The sequence below is a fragment of the Sorex araneus genome, chromosome 2 (assembly GCF_027595985.1).
Source record: "Sorex araneus isolate mSorAra2 chromosome 2, mSorAra2.pri, whole genome shotgun sequence".
NCBI classification, from domain to species: domain Eukaryota; kingdom Metazoa; phylum Chordata; class Mammalia; order Eulipotyphla; family Soricidae; genus Sorex; species Sorex araneus.
In genome coordinates, this window is record NC_073303.1 from 10580750 (window position 1) to 10600492 (window position 19743).

The 19743-nt window shown below is 38.9% G+C and overlaps 1 protein-coding gene across 1 annotated transcript; it reads left to right on the plus strand.

Annotated features, from left to right (window-relative positions):
- Positions 1-1639: 1639 nt before the first annotated feature.
- SLC17A2 (solute carrier family 17 member 2) lies at positions 1640-18906 on the plus strand. Its single transcript, XM_004621980.2, has 12 exons — positions 1640-1724; positions 7039-7149; positions 8387-8589; positions 10411-10644; positions 10739-10826; positions 12743-12829; positions 14597-14715; positions 14836-14997; positions 15479-15611; positions 15701-15848; positions 17169-17259; positions 18772-18906. Exons 2-12 carry the CDS (start codon positions 7122-7124, stop codon positions 18904-18906), a joined length of 1428 nt encoding a protein of 475 aa, XP_004622037.1. The 5' UTR covers positions 1640-1724; positions 7039-7121.
- Positions 18907-19743: the final 837 nt, after the last annotated feature.

The window sequence follows — 19743 nt, forward strand, 5'->3', positions numbered from 1 at the left end:
AACAAAGCAAATTCTCTAAACAAGAAAAAAAAAAACAAAGAAAAGAAACAAATGTGGAATTGAAATGCTCTGCTTAGAAACAACTCGTAATACCAGACACGAGAAACTTGATATTTTAAGGATTTTGAATCTTTTCTGCAATGTTATTCTTGATGATTTTTTGTTTGTTTGTTTGTTTGTTTGTTTGTTTGTTTGTTTGGGGGCCACACCCAGCAGTGCTCAGGTATGCACACAAGTATCACTCGTGGTGGGGCTTCGGGGACTCCCTGGGGTGTCAAGGATTGAACCCAGGTCAGCCATGTGAAAGGCAGCCTTACCAGCTGTAATATTGCTCCAGCTCTAATATTATTCTTGATGTTTATAGACAAATTAGAAAGACCTTGTTTTTAAATCGCTTTGTTCACAATATGTATTTTACAAGAAGAAAATGGGAGGGTCAGAGTGAGGGAGAAAAACTTGAAAATGCAATGCTGTTTCCTTTCAAGATGTAGAATTGGGTGTCAAGCCATGCTCGTGACCTCTAAAAGATGGGAAAGGTTTGGAAATGGCTTCTCCCCTAAAGTACCCTGAGAAAGTGTGCTCTTCCTTGGTTTTTAATCCAGTAAACCCATTTTGAACTTCTGAACTTCCATTATGATAGGACTAAGTATATGTTACTTTAAACCATTAAGTTTATGCTGATTTATTACAGCAGCAATTAAAAAAAAAACAACTAAGTTTGAGCAACTGAGAAGCTAAAATTCTAATCCTAGTACTCTCTGGGGTAGTAGGATAAAACTTATCTCTAACAGAAGTCAAGTAAGGTAGCTTGAAGCTGATACAGCCAGACAGGGCAAGTTCCTCTTTATATGTCAGGGTCAGGAGTACAGCTGCGGAGAGCCAGTGACTACTACTATTCAAAACTATGAATCACAAAGAGAGCGTTATAGTCAGGAGTCAGGAAGATGACAGGTAATGGAAAAAATCAAAATTCACAATTATTAGGATGTGTCAACAAGTGCTTATGCCTAGCTGGTTTTTAAAAAAAAATTAATCTCATTTTAGTTTATAGAAGTGTTTTCTTCACATTTCTCCTCATCTATGAGTTGAGCCTTACATCTTAGCCTTACTAATATAGACACTAATATAGACACAATTTAATCTAAATTAAAGAGATGCAGCAACTTAAAGGTCACAGAAAACAGTAGGAAGTGAAAGTTGGTCTGACCTTCGACTGCAATCCTAGAACCCTACACTCCAGATCACCTGCACTTCAGGAAAAAGACGTGTTGACTTTCTTGGTTGTACACACAGTTCAAAGCAGGAAAATACGGTGCTGTCTTTTGAGAGACTGTGTCTGTGAGTACTTGAAAATCAAGTTAAAAATTAAGCAGCACAGCCAAAAACCAGGCCCTCTGTCCTGATATCGTGGGGCTAAACCTACTGCTGTCTGGTTGCCACGTGGTTCATTATTTATCCTTGTGAAACTGCAGAATTATTTGTAAAACAAAAAAGGACAGAAACACCCTTTCTTCAAGGTAGCTTTATTGTCTAGGGCTTAAAATACTGGTTTAATGGTGAAGGTAAGTGCTTTTCTTCTATTTGAGTAGGAGGATAATTACTAATCATTGATCCATTGATGGGAGGTAACAGTTTGAGGGGAAGCTAGAGGAAGATCTGACAGTTTAAGGATCTCCATCGGGAACGGTTTCTGCCTCCAGAGCGAAGAGACTTTCATTTAAAAGGTAATCCATTCAACCAACACCCTAGCACAAGGATTGAGAGGCTACTAGTGCCAATGGACAACGGTCAGTTCTCCAAGGATTATGTGAGTGCTCACTGGGACAGTCTACTGAGTTGGATGTGTTTTAGCTGGGAAATAAAATAAAAACACGGTTTGATCTAACAAGGTTTAGGTTTGGGGACTGTGATTAATGAGACTTTTTTTAGATTTCTCTCTATATTTAAAATTCTCTTTCAAGAAAAGGGAAATATGACTGAAGCTGTGAATGATTCTGAAGGCAAGAGAACTTGTGCATTTTTAGAGATTGTCGGGCTTGTTGCCTTCACTGTACACTGGAGGAAAAGTGCCCAGAGATACAATGATCGTTGCCTATTGGTGCTAAGATGGAAAGCTAGAAAGGAAAGAACATGATGTGGAGGGGGAAAAGTTGCCTTCAGTCCTCTCTCTACTTTGCTGGGGAAAATCCTGAATCCAAAGCATGTCTGAGCCTGGAGGGTGTCACTTAGCCTGGTTGTCAATGAGCATTTCTGCAAAGAATCACAATATTCCCTCGTGTGCAAACATGGAGATAATAAGGTGGCACTCCTCAATTTTGACACAACCTTGCCTTCCTCAGTCACCCACTATGGATGTTTAGTATAATTTCCCACTTTTTTTTCATGACTAAGTTCCTAAGCGAATTGAAAATATGATCAAATATTTACTGGAATAATTCCCTTGTTTTGGGTTTTGGTTTTGGTTTTTGGCTTTTGCGGTCATGCCTGGTGATGCTCAGGGGTTACTCATGGTTCTGCAGTCAGGAATTACTCCTGGCAGAGCTTGAGGGACCATATGGGATGCCAGGGATCGAACCTCGGTAGGTCATGTGCAAAGCAAATGCCCTACCCGCTGTGCTATTGCACCAGCCCCTATTGGAATAACTTTTGCACTGTCAGCAAAGTAGCAAGGAGACAAAGTTCCTAACATGGATGAAATGATTTCTTCCCATGTTCTCTGATGTTAGTAGCAAGATTCACTTCTTTCTTATACATCTCATGGATTCTAATCTAGTAGATCTCACTTTTAAAATAAAAATAAATATTAAATTAAATTAAAATTAAGTTGATTTAATAATCAATCAAAATAATTTAATGGAAATATATTTTATTTTATTTGCTATATACCTGCACTGATCAGTGAGAACCCAAGTGTCAGTCTTGTGACTGCTTATTATTATTGTGCTAAGTCACATTCATGACATAGAATGTTTTATATTCAAAGGTATATCTTGTGCTTTTTTTTTCTAATAGCAATAGTCCTGTGGAGTATTATTTTGTCCATTTTTTCCCTATGAAACAATTACAGTTCTGAGCATTTGTGAACTTTACATTGTTTTATTGAGATCATAAATGGTAGGGGGAAACTTGGTCGTCCCCATATCCTTTGAACTTCAGGTTCATGCTCCTTCAAACACATGTAACATTTACTCTGAGTAAACTAGGAGGTTTGCCTAATAGAGGTGATGCAAGACAGACGGGATATTAGAGAAAGTCCAAGGGAAATAGGAAAGTCATCATAACAAATGGCAAGCTCTAGACTAAGGAAAGTAAAAAGGCTACTGCTATTATTTTCCTTGAGTTTAAGTCATATTTGTCTATATATTAAGTACAGCTCTTTTGTATCAAAGTTATATTCAAGATATAGGATCTTTTCATTTTAATTCCTTTTTCTATGTTCACTTCCAACCCTGATGGTGTTATCCACCCACTTTGATTGCTTTTGGTGTTGGGGATCAAACCCAGATCATCATACATGTGAGATATAGTCCCTATCACTGAATTACCACGTCAGTCAGAATTCATGAATTTTAAGAAAAATCCTTCCTGCCTGGCACAGTTTTGGTAATGTTTATAATTGGGTTAAGAATCATTTTTTAGTCTCTAACTGTGTCTCTATCATGCCCCACAATTCCAAGTGATAATATGATTTTAGAAAAATAGTTTCCATTATATCACAGAAGAAAAATCGACTGTAGTAGGGTCTGCCACATTTCTGTATTTATCTCAAGTGAATAAAATAAGGAAGCTTATAAGAAAAGTTACAAATTGAACAAAAACATAAAGTAACATTTTAAAACATGAAGGTAAATAGAATGGGAAGGACAACTAAAGTGATGAGAGTATGTGATGATGTGATTCCACTAACAACAAAATAAAAAAAAAGAAGAAAATGTAATTATTTTTATTTTATCTTTTAATATCCAAACTTCAACTTGAAAGAAAATATTTCTATCATCAGATGTCTTTCAGAATAAACAACTAAAACTGAATTCAAAAGTGTACAAATTTCTATTTAAGTAGTTTGTACAAATTTCTATTTAAGTAGTTTGTACTTAAAATGTGAACATAAGATGAAAATAGTATTAACAGATAGAAAAAGCAGCATGGTGTGCATCTGTAAACATGATGCTAGCTCTGTAAGGTTTTGATTAGATGCCACCTTTCAAATGTTCTATACAACAGTTTGCTCATCAATAAGATGTACGGTTGGATCAGAGGATACCTGAGTCTTCTACCAGCTCCAGAAATCAGTGTTCGAAAGACATATTGGAGAGGTCAGTGGCAAAGTTTTAAGTGGGATATTAACTTTGCAGCTGCACTTACAGTTAAAAAGTTGCCTTCAGCCAGTTCTTAAGATCTTACATAATAATGGATATCAAATAAAACAGGTTCAAACTCCAGATGTCCATACCAATTTGCTTCCAGCTAAGATCCAAGTGTGAAGCAGTGAGCTGAACTCTTGATAATTATCCAGGTGTCAGCAAAACTTGAGCATCTTCCAAGTCAGAGCAAAAAGTCACCATGTGTCCTAGTTTGGACGTTCTCTTGTTATCAGCTGGTTATCTGTTTGGGTCCATCATAATAAAGAATAAACATTACAAAACTTTTCAAAACAGAATTCTTTATCCTGAGTGTAAAATAAAAATCTTTATTCTCAGAATTCTAGAGCTGTGGCAAGCATTAAAGTCTTCTGACTGCTAATAAAATCGAATTCTTATTTTGTTAAAGATACTTAGCTTCTCTTGGGTATGAGTATCTAATAATTATTTAAAAAATTCACTGGGTAATATGGAAAAAAACACCAAGAATACTGTGACCACCATTCACACAAGAATACCTCTTGTGCGATCTTGTTTTCTGTCAATGGGCCTGTATCAACACAAGCATAAAACATGCTCTAGTCTTGGAGTGTAAGGATTTCTTTTATCCTATGAAAAATATTTTAAAAATCATTTTAATTGTGTCTTCCAGATGTCCTTATTGCTAAGTTAATTTATCTCAAATATTATGTTGGGCTGGAGCGATAGGGCATTTGCCTTGCATGAAATCAACCAGGGTTTGATTCCTCCATCCCTCTCTGAGAGCCCAGCAAGCTACCAAGAGTATCCTGCCCGCACAGCAGAGCCTGGCAAGCTACCGTGGCATATTCGATATGCCCAAAACGATAACAACAAGTCTCACAATGGAGACGTTACACCATGGACATGGACATACAAGATGTATGCTCTACCACTTAAGCCTCGTCCCTGGCCCAAAGATAATATATTTAGGGGTGAAAATTTTTTTTTATTAATGAATCACTGTAAGGTACAGTTACAGACTTACAGCTTTTTGTGCTTGTGTTTCAGTCATACAATGCTCGAGTACCATCCTTCCACCAGTGCCCATTCTCCACCATCGATGATCCCTCCCACCCTCTCATCCCATTCCCCCCATTCCACCTTGCCTTTAGGCAAAAATTTTTCATCCATACTTCCATTCAAATATTGTAGAAATTAAAGATTATTAGGGATTCAGTTAGGTATTGCAAAATGTATGTGCAGAAAAAGGCAAATCTTTAAATATATTTATGCATAAAAAGCATGATATATGTGTTTTTAAAGTCATGGATGCTTAGAAGATGGGTAATATTTCATTGTATGGGAATACAGTATTTTGTTTATTCATTCATTTGCTGATGAACAATTAAATTTTCTTAACTTTTAGGTACAAATTCATTCCTATAAATTTGTTATGTTGATAAAAAAATTAAAATAAAGTCACTGATGCTTTCGTTGAGGAATGACTTATAAAAACGGGCAATATTCTTGGAATGGGGAAGATTCCTAAAAGGTGCAAATGTATGCGTTCAAAAGAGAGTGTGGTATGCAAATAATCAAATTTAACATTCCAACTTGGTGCCCATAAATTCTCTTTACCTACCAATATATCTGTGTGATGGAAAGCTCGTACTCAATGTGATCTTTGTACACCCTTTCAGTTCAATAAGGTTCCAAACTGTAAATAGGAAAAATAAGAATATGTGTACGTGCATGAGTGTAAAAGTCATACAATGTCCTTCTTGTTCAAAGAAGAGCCCATGAAGCATAGTGCTGCAGAGGACAAATTACGATCAGGGTGAAAAGGTGCCTTAGGGCTGTTCTTAGCTCTTGAGTTCCACTGTTCTTTATCTTTGCATGGTTCTCTGAGTTTGGTAAAGCACTTACAAATTTCCCATTAATTTTTGCTTGTTTGTTTTGGAGCTAGACTGAGGGGTCACTCAGAGATGCTCTGGGCTGCCCCAAGTGGTGCTCAGGGGCACCATGCAGTGCAAGAGATTGAACTGGGCCTCCACCATGCAGACCATGAACTGCAGCCCTTTGAGCTAACTCCTGGCCCCTTTCCTTTAATTCTTACAACACGACTCAGAAAGCACACGTTTTCTTATTGACCAGATGGTTGAAGAATTTATTTGGCTTGGGGAGGGGAGGGGAGAGATCAAGTAAGGGACACATTTGATGGATCTTGACCTATTGACTCTGAGTTTACAAATAATCCCTGATGGTGCTTGCAGGACCATATGTGATGCTGGGGATTTGAGTTGCATGCTTTTAAGTTTTAAGTTTGAGTTGCATGCTTTTAAGTTATATAACTTATAGTCAGATTTGTTACTTAAAAATCTAATAATTTGGGGCTGGAGCAATAGCACAGCAGGTAGGGCATTTGCCTTGAACGCGGCTGACCCAGGTTCGATTCCCAGCATCCCATATGGTCCCCTGAGCACTGCCAGGAGTTTATTCCTGAGTGCATGAGCCAGGAGTAACCCCTGTGCATTGCCGGGTGTGACCCAAAAAGCCAAAAAAAATCTACTAATTTATAAATAGAGCAATGAAGAAGCTTAGTGTGAAAATATAAATGATTGTCATGTTAGGTCAAAAATGTTACTGCTGCTGAGAGCAACATAAACATGGTGAGGTGATTTGTGTGTCATTTTTTTGGATTATTGTTCTCAAATAGATAAAGGCCTGTCGTGATAAAAGAGATTCAGGGCAGAGGGAAACTCCACCACCAAGTGTGGTACCATTTCCCAAAGAAGCCAAATGGACAAGAAGCCATCTACCAGTAAAGGTAAAATCACCTGTCTTGTTAGCTTATTGCTTTCTGGGAGAATGGAAAATTATTTCCAGCAATTTTATACACCTTTGCTCTCCTCTACTCCTTTATCTACCATGCCACCTGTTTGTAGAGACTCCTTTGGCATAATACTTACTGAACCAACTCCAACTCATGCCCAGCATCCTGTTGGTTGCTCCCTGCCTCCACAAGACCCCTCCTGGGTTACCTATCAGAAATAAAGTCGGGGCTGGAGGAATAGCACAGCGGGTAGGGCGTTTGCCTTGCATGCGGCCGACCCGGATTCAAATCCCAGCATCCCATATGGTCCCCCGAGGATCGCCAGGGGTGATTCCTGAGTGCAAAGCCAGGAGTAACCCCTGTGCATCGCCGGGTGTGACCCAAAAAGCAAAAGAAAAAAAAAAGAAAGTCAAAGGATTTTTTAAAGTACCAGAACCTAAAAGATAGAATGAATCTTGAGTGAACTCCCAACCTACATATGAATTCTGCAATAACATCCCTTCAAATACCAACTACTTGCCCTGAGCTTAGCAAACTACAGGGATACAGAATACTCCTTTTTTCAGTCACTGTATCACTGTCATGCCTTTGCTCATCGATTTGCTGGAGTGGGCACCAGTAATGTCTCCATTGTGAGACTTGTTGTTACTGTTTTTGGCATATCGAATATACCATGCGTAGCTTGCCAGGCTCTGCCATGTGGGTGGGATACTCTCGGTAGCTTGCCGGGCTTCCAAGAGGGGTGGAAGAATCGGACCCGGGTCGGCCACGTGCAAGGCAAACTCCCTACCCACTGTGCTATAGCTCCAACCAGTCAGATTTATTATTCCACTACATAAAAATGCTGTGGAAGAAATTATATTAATATCAAATGATTAACATAACTTAAATTAGTTTCATAATTAACATAATCTTTTCCACTACATTTTTGTGTGTTTTCTTAATGTGGTAGCAGGGATCAAACTCATGGCCTGCTCCCACATAACCATATGCTCTGTCATTTGAACTGTCTCTCTGACCCCCACAATCAGTTTCTCTAAGCTTCTCACAAAAAGGTCATATTTACTTGGTTGTTTTGAAGCCAACTAAAGGCTAAGAAAGGTGGTAGTTATGGCTCTTCGGTAAAAAGAACAGTAATCTGTGTGAGATTCTCAAAAGTAATCTTTTAAATTTAGCAATGGGAGAATGCAAGGAAAGCAGTCTCATAGCTGCAGACTTCTCTGTTCTCCAGGTTCAATTTTCTGTTCATTGCGCTATGGGCTGGCTCTCATCATGCACTTCTCAAACTTTACCATGATAACCCAGCGTGTCAGTCTGAGTATTGCAATGATTGCCATGGTGAATGGCACTCAGCAGCACGATCTATTGAATGCCTCCGCAGAAGGGCCTTTTGTAGACACACTCAATAATCCCATCAAGAAATTTAATGCAGGGGTAAGTACATGGAGAACAATTCTCCTTGTTGAAAGGGAAAACCTTATTTGAGAGGAAGTCTTGCATTTAGATTCTATAGAAGAATGTCCAATGACAAACTATAAAGGGTTGTAATTCCTTTGTCTTTGAGATAGTGTATACCTCTGGGATTTAAAAAAATTGACAGATTATTTTTAAATTAGAATCACTAAATATAGCATTTAATTGAGATTATAGGGGAACTGTAAGGCGTATGGGTGGGACAGATTGCTGGATATTTTCAGTGAGCAACTAGGCACTGTTTGTGTGTATCATTCTACTCAACTTTATGATTCTCTGCATTTTTCTTTTAACCATTTTGCAGTTCTAAGTTTTATATAACAAATACTAACATAGCTGATCTTGTTCAATTCTCTGAAAAAATATTTTATTGTAAAATTCCATTGTCTCCTTCACCTGCCTCTCAGTTAACTAGGACAAATTTGACATCTATTTAAAATCCACTTTACCATGGTCCCCTACTTATGTGAGTGTGTGGTGCTTTGAATTCTCTTTCAATCCAGTTAAAACATCTTACCAGATCCCTCACTAATCAATGGATTAAGTAAAAAATCTGTTTTATATGTTCATTTTATATTCGTATGAGAATGATGATTATACCCAATTTTAGCATTTTTCCTTTTAGACTATCCCTTACTGTTTATTTCCAAAGCTATCTTGTGTTTATGTTTACCTTGAACCCAGATTACTTATAATGACTTCTACTTCCAGATATTTCTTCTTCTTCCTTCACTCCACACATTGTCACTTTTGTGCGTCAGAATACAGGACACCTTCAAGTTGCCACAATAGCTCTTGCTTTGCTGGGTTCCTCCAGAATCTGGGCCCCACTTCCCACACACTCATCTTCCCTCAAAGGTTCAGGAAAGCAAGGAATGTCTTTGCTCAAGCAAGTCAGAATCCCTGTCAAGTTTCTCATCCTTTGGTATAGTTCCAAATGCTGCAAGTTCACTTTTGTTTATTTCTCCAGCAAGAATGACTATTACTTGTATAATAAGAAAACAAAGATTTCATTCTTGAGGGAAGATGAGTAATAGTCATTCCTCAAGGAATGGCTCAAGCATTGCTTCTTCTTGAGACTGCCCAAACCATTCTTCACTTTTTAACATCCATATTTTACCTGTATTCATCCTCAAACATGTATTCTAACATTAGTCCTATATATTACATCGTTTATAGTTAGCTGAAATAGATAAAATATAATATTTAATACCTTAGGTCTCTACTTCAATTTATTGCATGTCACGTGTTTAGTAGGCTACATCAGAAGGAAATTATTTGTGTGCAGTATGTATTTTAAGAAGTCATTTTTGCCATGACAGATTATAATTTCTCAACTTGATTTAGGGACTAATTTCAGTGAGACTTCCATAAAGTTATATTTTTCTTATTCTTTGAAATGAGAATCAACACGTCACCCAGTTGTCCCAAGACAGAGTGATAGAAGCCCTTTCTCAGCTTTCTCAGTGGTTTTAATTACCTCTATGGGGTCTCTGGTCATTGTAGTTGCTGAGATATTGGTGATAATATCTTTCCTTTCACTTTTATCTCCCTCTCATTCTTGTACTTTCTTCATCTCTTTTCTTTTTCATTTTCTGTTTTTGTTCTCTTCTGAGAGAGGGCATCTAAAGGCATAGAGGTTATTTGGATAAGTGAGAAAATACAGAAAAAAATATATCTTATAGTAGGGTCCACCAATCCTAGTAGCTCTGGCCATAAAGCAAATTTGTGTGAAAGAACTTAGCAAAGAATTTTCCTTTTATTTTCCTGCCCCCCTCCCAGGTCTCTGTATATGAATGGAGCCCAGAGACCCAGGGTATCATCTTTAGCTCCATCAGCTACGGGATTATACTGACTCTGATTCCAAGTGGATATTTAGCAGGAATATTTGGAGCAAAAAGGATGCTGGGCACCGGCTTGTTGGTCTCCTCCCTTCTCGCCCTCTTAACACCGTTGGCCGCAGACTTTGGAGTGATTGTGGTTATTGTTATTCGTACAGTTCAGGGCATGGCTCAGGTATAGAGATGCTTTCACATTCTCAGTGGATCACATCCCCGAATTCTGAATTCTGCCAGAAATAAAAGGCTTATTTAAATGATTTTTATTTCAGGGAATGGCATGGACAGGTCAGTTTACAATTTGGGCCAAATGGGCTCCTCCACTTGAACGGAGCAAGCTCACCAGCATTGCAGGATCAGGTAAGTAAATAAGTGAATAAAAAATATGAATTTTTGTATATATTATCTGTATGTCTATTCATATATACTTATAACTATGAATTCACCTCTAAAATCTGCTTTACCTCATCACATCTTTCTTTGGTTTTTGAGAGAAGGAAAAAAGTACTACCAAAATCTTGCATACAAGACAGCTACATAAAAAAAATATGAAAGGTAAGTCCATATTACAAAAGCCACTGGAGTTCAAAAATAGAAATTGCCATTGTGAGAAAGGATAGTCATAAAAGCATGGTAAGTGAAATTTCATACTGGCTAAAGAAACTCTGGTACATCTACACAATGGAATACTATGCAGCTGTTAGAAAAGATGAAGTCATGAAATTCGCATATAGGTGGATCAACATGGAAAGTATCATGTTAAGCAAAATGAGTCAGAAATACAGGGACAGACATAGAAAAATTGCACTCATCTGTGGAATATAAAGTAACAGAAGGGAGACTAACATGCAAGATTATTAAAGATAAATACTGGGAGGATTGCTCCTCAGCCTAGAAGCTAGCCTCATGCACTGAGGGAAAAGGCAGTTCAGTTAGAGAAGGGATCACCAAGTAAATGGTGCTAGGAGGATCCACTCGGGATGGGAGACGCACCCTGAAAGCAGACTATAGACCGAACATGATGACTACTCAATACCTCTATTGCAAACCACGACACCCAAAAGGAGAGAGAGAGCAAAAGGGAATGCCCTGCCACAGAGGCGGGGCGGGGGAAGGGGAAATGGGGTCGGGGTGGTGGGAGGGATGCTGGGACCATTGGTGGTGGAAAATGGGTACTGGTGGAGGGATGGATACTTGACCATTGTATGACTGAAATGTAGCACAGAAGTTTGTAAGTCTATAACTGTTCCTCACGGTGATTCGCCAATAAAATTTTTTTAAAAAAAATTTGCATAAGTAGAAGAAGATCAAATAGACTGTATAAACACCAATGCAGCAAAGATGAGAAGGGGGATTTTAAAAAATTAAAATTCTAATAAGACTATTAGAATTCAAAGTAGTAAGGAGAGATAGGCCAGAAAGTTTATTTTTAAAACCCACATTATTCTGGGCAAGGGGGTTTGCACAGTGGCTAGGGCATTTGCCTTGCACTCGGCCAACCCGAATTCGAATCTCAGCATCCCATATGATCCCCTGAGCATGGCCAGGAGTAATTCCTGAGCACAGAGCCAGGAGTAATACCTGTGCATCGCTGGATGCGACCCAAAAAGAAAACAAACCACATTATTCTATATTCTTTACTATTCTGAGTCCATCCTCAGAGCTTCTGATAAAAACACTGCTTTTAACTCTCATTTTACAAGGAAAAGAATTAACATAAGCAATTTAATAAACTATCTGAATGCAGACAGGCCAAAAACTCCTTAAAGGACTCCATCATCAATTTTTGTACAAATTTCCTTTTTTGTCTCCAATTTCCTTTTCCCCCCTTTTTTATTTAATATAACTTAATTTTTTTAATTGAGAGATACAGTTACAGACTTATATACGTTCCTAATTACATTTCAGTTAAACAATACTCAAGTACTCATCCCTCCATCTTCCAACTGAAGATGTTCAGAATGGAACTCTAATTGGAGGGGGAACTGGAGGGCAATGGTTACAGTGTTCCTATGCTAAACGTAACAGATTTGATCTGATCATGCTGGTGTTGAGGATTCAATGATATCTCAGGAGGCATGTCTTTATAATTTGTATTATTGTTTGTCTTGTACTTCACGTGACTTTGTTGTGGGGAAGCTTTGAGAAAGAAAGAAATGACTCATTTTCTACCAGTTTCACATTAGCCACTACTCTGCTGAGACAAAGTCCGAGTACTGTAGTGTTTGACTTTGCAATTTTTCTAATCTGGGTTTTTTTCCCTTTCATCTCTTTAGGGTCAGCTTTTGGCTCTTTCATCATCCTCTGTGTTGGGGGACTAATCTCACAGGCCTTGGGCTGGCCTTTTATCTTCTACATATTTGGTGAGTCACTTTCTCTATTTTCTCTGATTTACAGGAATTAATTTTGATTTTCACTTTATCCATCAATGAAATCCTTCTCTGATGAGAGAAAATATCCCTTTCAATGGAAGATGATTAGGAATTTTAGGAGGGAGCTGTCACTTTCTGGATGACTATGCATGATGGCATCCTCTGAGAAATCAGGAGCCTGCCTTTCTACACCCAGGCATCTTGTAGAATCTATTACCTCTCCATGTAAAACGCCAAGTCTAATTGTCACACAGGGTGATGTCCAAGTTGGTAAAGTGACCTTTCAATGTGTCACTATATTTAGTTTTAATTATTATTTTTGCCAAGGAACCCCTAGTATAGTCTCTACCAGGTGGATCTTGCTAACTTAAATTTAAAGTTTTTTGACGTAGCTTTTCTTTGGATTCATGACAACTTGGATTCCTGATAAGTCTCGGTAATGAGACTAGTTTCAGTTTTCTTGTTATATACAAATGGGGTCATTAATAAATGGTTTTCCTGGGTCATTTTCATCTATCCATTCTAACTAGGTATTGCCAAGACAGACTTTTTAAAAATTTTTTTAAATTTTATTGAATCACCATGAGATAGTTACAAGCTTTTATCTTTGGGTTATAATCACACAGTGATCAAACACCCCTTCCTCCACCAGTGCACGTTCCCCACCACCAATATCCCAGGTATACCCCCCCTTTCCCACCCTCCCTCTGCATCTATGGCAGACAATATTCCCCATAATCTCTCTCTATGTTTGAGCATTATGGCTTGCAACACAGACACTGAGAGATCATCATGTTTGGTCCATTATCTACTTTCGGCATGCATCTCCCATCCCAACTGGTTCCTCTAGCTATCATTTTCTTAGTGATCCCTTCTCTATTCCATCTGCCTTCTCCCCTCTGCTCATGAAGCAGGCTTCCAGCTATGGGTAAGTTCCCGTGGCCCTTGAATCTACTGTCCTTTGGTGTCAGCCTCTTGTGACGTTATTCTATACTCCATAAATGAGTGCAGTCCTTCGATGACTGTCCCTCTCTTTCTGACTCATTTCACTTAGCATAATAACTCTTCATGAAGACAGACTTATTTTGAAAGTTTGCAATGGCTATGTTGCTCAACTACAAATAATATTGTCAATTACAGATGCATTTAAAAAAATTTTTTTTGCCATACTGATTTTGTGGCATGTTGGTCCCTGCATATATGCCTATTTCCTTATTCATTCCTTACTAGTTAGTCTTTTTAAAAATTACAACAATTTGTACATTAAAATTTTCTACTAGTTAGGCCATAGCTATAGTATGGTTGGTAGAGCCATTTGCCTTGGAGGCAACTAACCCATATTTGATCCCCGGCATCCCATATGAACCTCTGAGCACCACCAAGATTAATTCCTGAGTGCAGAGCCAGGATTAATCCCTGAGCATCACTGGGTGTGATCCAAACAACATCAATGACAACAAAATTTCTACTAGCAACACTTAAGTCTATAACCATTGGAATCTTAAGACCTAAGTAATGTGCCTCACAATAGTACAGTCATGTTCATGTTCACAACTCCATAGTGCTCTGGGGTTGACAAATGGCACTCTATATTTGAGAGATGTTATCTGGAGAGCTTCTGCTAAAGGAGATTTATGGAGGAATTGAAGTCTGGTCATAAAATGATACGTGTGTGCAAGGAGGTAGACAGATGTGTCACTTCAGAGGACATGCTCTTCTTGAATCTATCTGAGAACTAATTTCATCCCGGTTTCCCAGGTAGCATTGGTTGTGTCTGCTGTCTCCTGTGGTTCACAGTGATTTATGATGACCCGATGCATCACCCATGCATAAGTGCGCGGGAAAAGGAGCACATCACATCCTCGCTGACTCAGCAGGTATTGCGCATCTCTTCTACCTGTGCGCCATGCGGAGATCTCCAGGGCAGAGCGTGGGGCTCCTGGGGGAGTACCGCCCTGCCTGTCCGAATAACCTATGCTGATTACACTTTTTTTCAGTCCAGTTCTCCTAGACGATCTGTCCCCATAAAGTCTATGGTCAGATGCCTACCACTTTGGGCTATTTTCATTGGTTTTTTCAGCCATTTCTGGTTATGCACCATAATCATCACATACCTACCAACCTACATCAGATCTGTGCTCCATGTGAATATCAGAGATGTGAGTATACTTTGAATACCTCTATGGCAATGATAATGGAACAAGGAGAAATAATTCTATGCCGGCTGTACATCTGGCTTTGCACATAACCACTCATTGAACCCTCATATTGACCTTTATGGAAACTGTGATTCCCATGGCATCTGTGAAAATGGGTACACAAAGAGATAAAATGATTTTGTCCTGAATTATATAACTGCGGAATGGTAGACCTATAGCAAGTTCTTTCTTAGCCAGTACACTACACCGCCACCCTAGCTGATTCTTCAAATTTCCTTAAAAACTAACTCTGTTTTTCTCTGGAAACCAGTATGAAAAAAGTTCTGGTCTTCTTCCCCGAAGCAGTTTTCTTCTTAGTAGAAAATAATGCTAATTTCTTGAAAATAACTCAAAATTTCAGAGGTGAGAGGGCGGGGGGTAAGGCTTGGTCTGTGTAACTGAATGGATCTCTATGTTCATGGTGCCAATTTCCTTCTTTCAGAGTGGGGTTCTGTCTTCCCTGCCTTTCATTGCTGCCTCGAGTTGCACAATTCTAGGAGGCCAGTTAGCAGATTTCCTTCTGTCTCGAAATCTTCTCAAATTAATCACCGTACGAAAACTCTTTTCATCCTTAGGTAAGGATGTGTGGACGGTATTAATTAATCCATTCCCCCTTCTGCTCATTGTCTGAGAGGGACCCTGATAGTGTGTCCTCATTTCTTAGGGCTTCTCCTGCCGTCACTGTGTGCGGTGGCCCTACCCTTTGTGGCTTCCAGTTACCTGACAACCATTATTCTGTTAATACTTATTCCTGGGACTAGCAATCTCTGTGACTCAGGATTCATCATCAACACCTTAGATGTCGCCCCCAGGTAAGATCTTTACCCGTCCACTCCCGGTCTTCCTGTCTATTCCTCCAGTCTAGTCTGTTCCAGAGGTGTTGGGTCCCAGTCTTTCACAATTCCTTCCTTTGTGTTGCTGACATGCACTAAATGATTTCCAAATAATTACAAATAACTCAAAATGTCATCATGAGATCTTGACCTGAGACTCTTTAAAAATAATTTTTAATTTATGCATCATGATTTACTATTGTGTCCATATTAGATTTTCAGGCATACAATGTTCCAACAAATCCCACTAGCAGTGTCAACTTCCCTGACTAATGTCCTCAAGGTTCCATGTCTCCCACTCAGCCTGAGTCCTTAACAAATTTTTTTATTTGTTTTTTTGTTTCTGGTTTGGAAACCACACCCAGAGGTGCTCAGAAGGGACTCCTGGATTTGCACTCAGGAGTCACTCCTGGCAGTGCTCAGGGGACCATATGGGATGTGCTCTGGCCACTTCTTAACTTTTTTTTTCCTTTTAGGGTCACAGCTGGCAGTGCTCAGGGGTTACTCTTGATTCTGCACTCAGGAATTACTCCTGGCGTGTTCAAGGGACTATATGGGATGCCAGGGATTGAACATGGGTCGGCCATGTGCAAGGCAATTGCCCTATTCACTGTACTATCACTCCAGCCCCCTCCTTAACAAATTTTAAGATTAATTATTGTAGTGTGGTTCTCATGCTTTAGTATTAACAACTTTGGGTTTATCCAAGGTTGTTTTTATTTAGGGTTTTATTTATTCTGTGGTTGACCTAGGGGTGTGGCTTTTATTTTAAAAACAACAGTTCTCTATCTTGGTTGCTAACCATTTGGGTAAAAATCTTTCCAAGCCAGTGAGCCCTATCAGATATTAGACTATGTGCACTGGAAAAGAATACATGTCTGATTTGGAAAAGCTAACAGGTGGTTTTCAACTGCCAGATAGGAGGGCAGTTGGCCATGATCTGACATAAAAGCCTTCTCATATTTCAACACATCTCATCTACACAACTACACAAGGTTGGGGTGAGGACATGGCATGTCTAAGGCCAAACAGCAGCAGAGTTGGGATTGGAATCAAGGCAGAATCGATTGTTATATCTCCTGCACAGGGTGCCTATCACTCTGTGAAGCTACGGTGGGCTCCAGATTGTGAACTCAGCAGAATGACGATTTCAGGTTTGGCAAACAGATCAATGTCTTTATTAAATTGTCCTTCAGCATAATGACTTTCTCTTTAGTGTTGAATTGTCTTAAAGCTGAGTTCCTTAAAGGCTATAAGCTTTGTTCACTTAAATTAATTTACAAAACCGTCTCCCCACAGATACGCAAGTTTCCTCATGGGAATCTCAAGGGGATTTGGACTCATCGCAGGAATAATCTCTTCCACTACCACTGGATTCCTTATCAGTCAGGTGGGGCCAGTTAGAACATCTGTGGGTGGCAGGTGTCGTTTTAGACTGTAGCACTGTCATCCATTGTTCATCAGTGTGCACAAGCAAGCACCAGTAACGTCTCCACTGTGAGACTTGTTGTTACTGTTTTTGGCATATCAAATATGCCACAGGTAGCTTGTCAGGCTCTGCTGTGTGGGTGGGATACTCTTCAGTAGCTTGCTGGGCTCTCCTAGAGGGGCTGAGGAATCAAACCCTGGTCGGCCAAGTGCAAGGCAAATGCCCTACCCGCTATGCTATTGTATTTGGGATCCCTGCTCTAGAGAACTGTATGATTTGATAGTGAAAACAAGCATGGATTTCAATATATTACTTACACTGGACTAATGTCATTTAGATTAGGTTTCCCAGAATACTATAGGATAAATTTCTACAAACAAATGGAGGTTGATGAAAATAAATAGTGCAGGTAAAACAGCAGATGTGATTTTCTAGGGCACCAAAAGCTTGACAGAGTGAATGAAACCTATAAAGGAATGACGAGAGAGGGGAGAGAGGAACAGAATGGGAAGATTAATTAATCTTTTTGGATTAATTTCAATGTAAAGAAATTATGAAATGAAAACACAAAGAGTCCAGAGATCAACTGAGGAAGAGGCCAAAAGAGTGGTTTGTGACCTAATGGGAAATTTTGCCAACTGAGTTTTCTTGGTGTCAAATGTGAGCTGGTAGGTAAGTTGAAATAGCAGGACCAGACTGGAACAAGAAGAATCAGTTTACAAATAAAATGTCCTTCATACATTTCTCTGTATCTAGCTTTCAGGTTAATTGTTGACTCAAATTGCTAGTCATGCACACAGATTACAACACCAGAAATGATTGTATTTTATGAAGCCTCTATGAGAGGGATAAAAGGCAGAAACTCAAGTTCATGCAGTATTGAAATGCTCAGCTGAAGGGATATAGTGATTGATGTCAATAGCCCTAGCCAAAAACATAACACAAGAATAAGATCTTTAAAATGTCATTTAGGGGGGTGGAGCAATAGCACTATGGGTAGGGCATTTGCCTTGCACTCGGCCAACCCAGTTTCGATTCCCAGCATCCCATGTGGTCCCCTGAGCATTGCCAGGGGTAATTCCTGAGTGCCAAGCCAGGAGTGACCCCTGTGCATCACCGGGTGTGACCTAAAAAAGCAAAAAAAAAGTCATTTAGGTTTGATTTTAACTAAGTAGTATATTTTTATAAATGGCAAAAATACAACTTTCCAGAAAATCCTTAGTGTAAATTAATCTTTGGGGAGTTAAATCCCCAATCAGACCCCAATACTTATCTTAGAATCATTTTACTGCCGAGTGTCATGATGTTATAAAATCCTTTTAAGCAATGTAAGACATTAAGAAACTATTGTATAATTTTTCATGTATTGTTTATAGATCAATGCAGCTATACACAAAGTAGTGGGATTTTAGTGCTGGTGGAGAAGTGCTGGTACTACTTTGAGAGTAATGATTCTGTGCTTTGTATCTCTAGGATTCTGTGTCTGGATGGAGGAATGTCTTTTTCCTGTCTGCTGCCATTAATGTGCTTGGCTTGGTCTTTTACCTCACATTTGGAAAAGCAGAAATCCAGGGCTGGGCCAAAGAGAGGCCCCTTACTCGTCTGTGAATATATAAAATTGCAAATATAAATGTACTATAGATCATTAATTTTCTAACTTTTTTACTGATTGTCATTATTCCTTCACATTTTTTGTCATAGTCTCAACATTTCTCAACTCTGGCTGTTCCCTCTGGGAAATCTTCAAGTGTAGCAACGAATGTGCCCTACTCTAGAAATTTTGAATGAATTGGTCTGAGGTAGCACTGTAGCACTGTCATCCAGTTGTTCAGTGATTTGCTCAAGAGGGCACCAGTAACGTCTCCATTGTGATACTTGTCATTACTGTTTTTGGCATATCGAATACGCCAAGTATAGCTTGCCAGGCTCTGCCGTGCGGGCGGGATACTCTCAATAGCTTGCCGCGCTGTCTGAGATGGACAGGGGAATTGAACCCAGGTCGGCCACGTGCAAGGCAAATGCCCTATCCTCTGTGCTATTGTTCCAGCCCTGGATACAAACCAGAAAACACTGATATTTTTAGATGCTGTTCAAGATTTCTAACATGCATTCAGGGTTGGCAATTGTTAGACAATCTGGAAATGTCTATTTGATTTTTGTTTTTAATTTTCAAAGAGTTTTTCTCTTTGGAAAGCATTTGGATGAATAAAAAATTGGAAGTAGTCACTAATAAGCACTTTCAGAGGGTGATTATGGGCACAAAAAATATATGTTGAGAACTGCATGCTATAAAGCACAATATAGAAGAGAAATTTAAGCTACAACCTATTGATTAATATTTTCATTATTTTTATGTATTGTAAAACATGGGTTCTTATTTATGTAGTGATTGTCTATTAAAACTTATATGCTAAAATGAAATATCACTTTAAAATTATTTATATG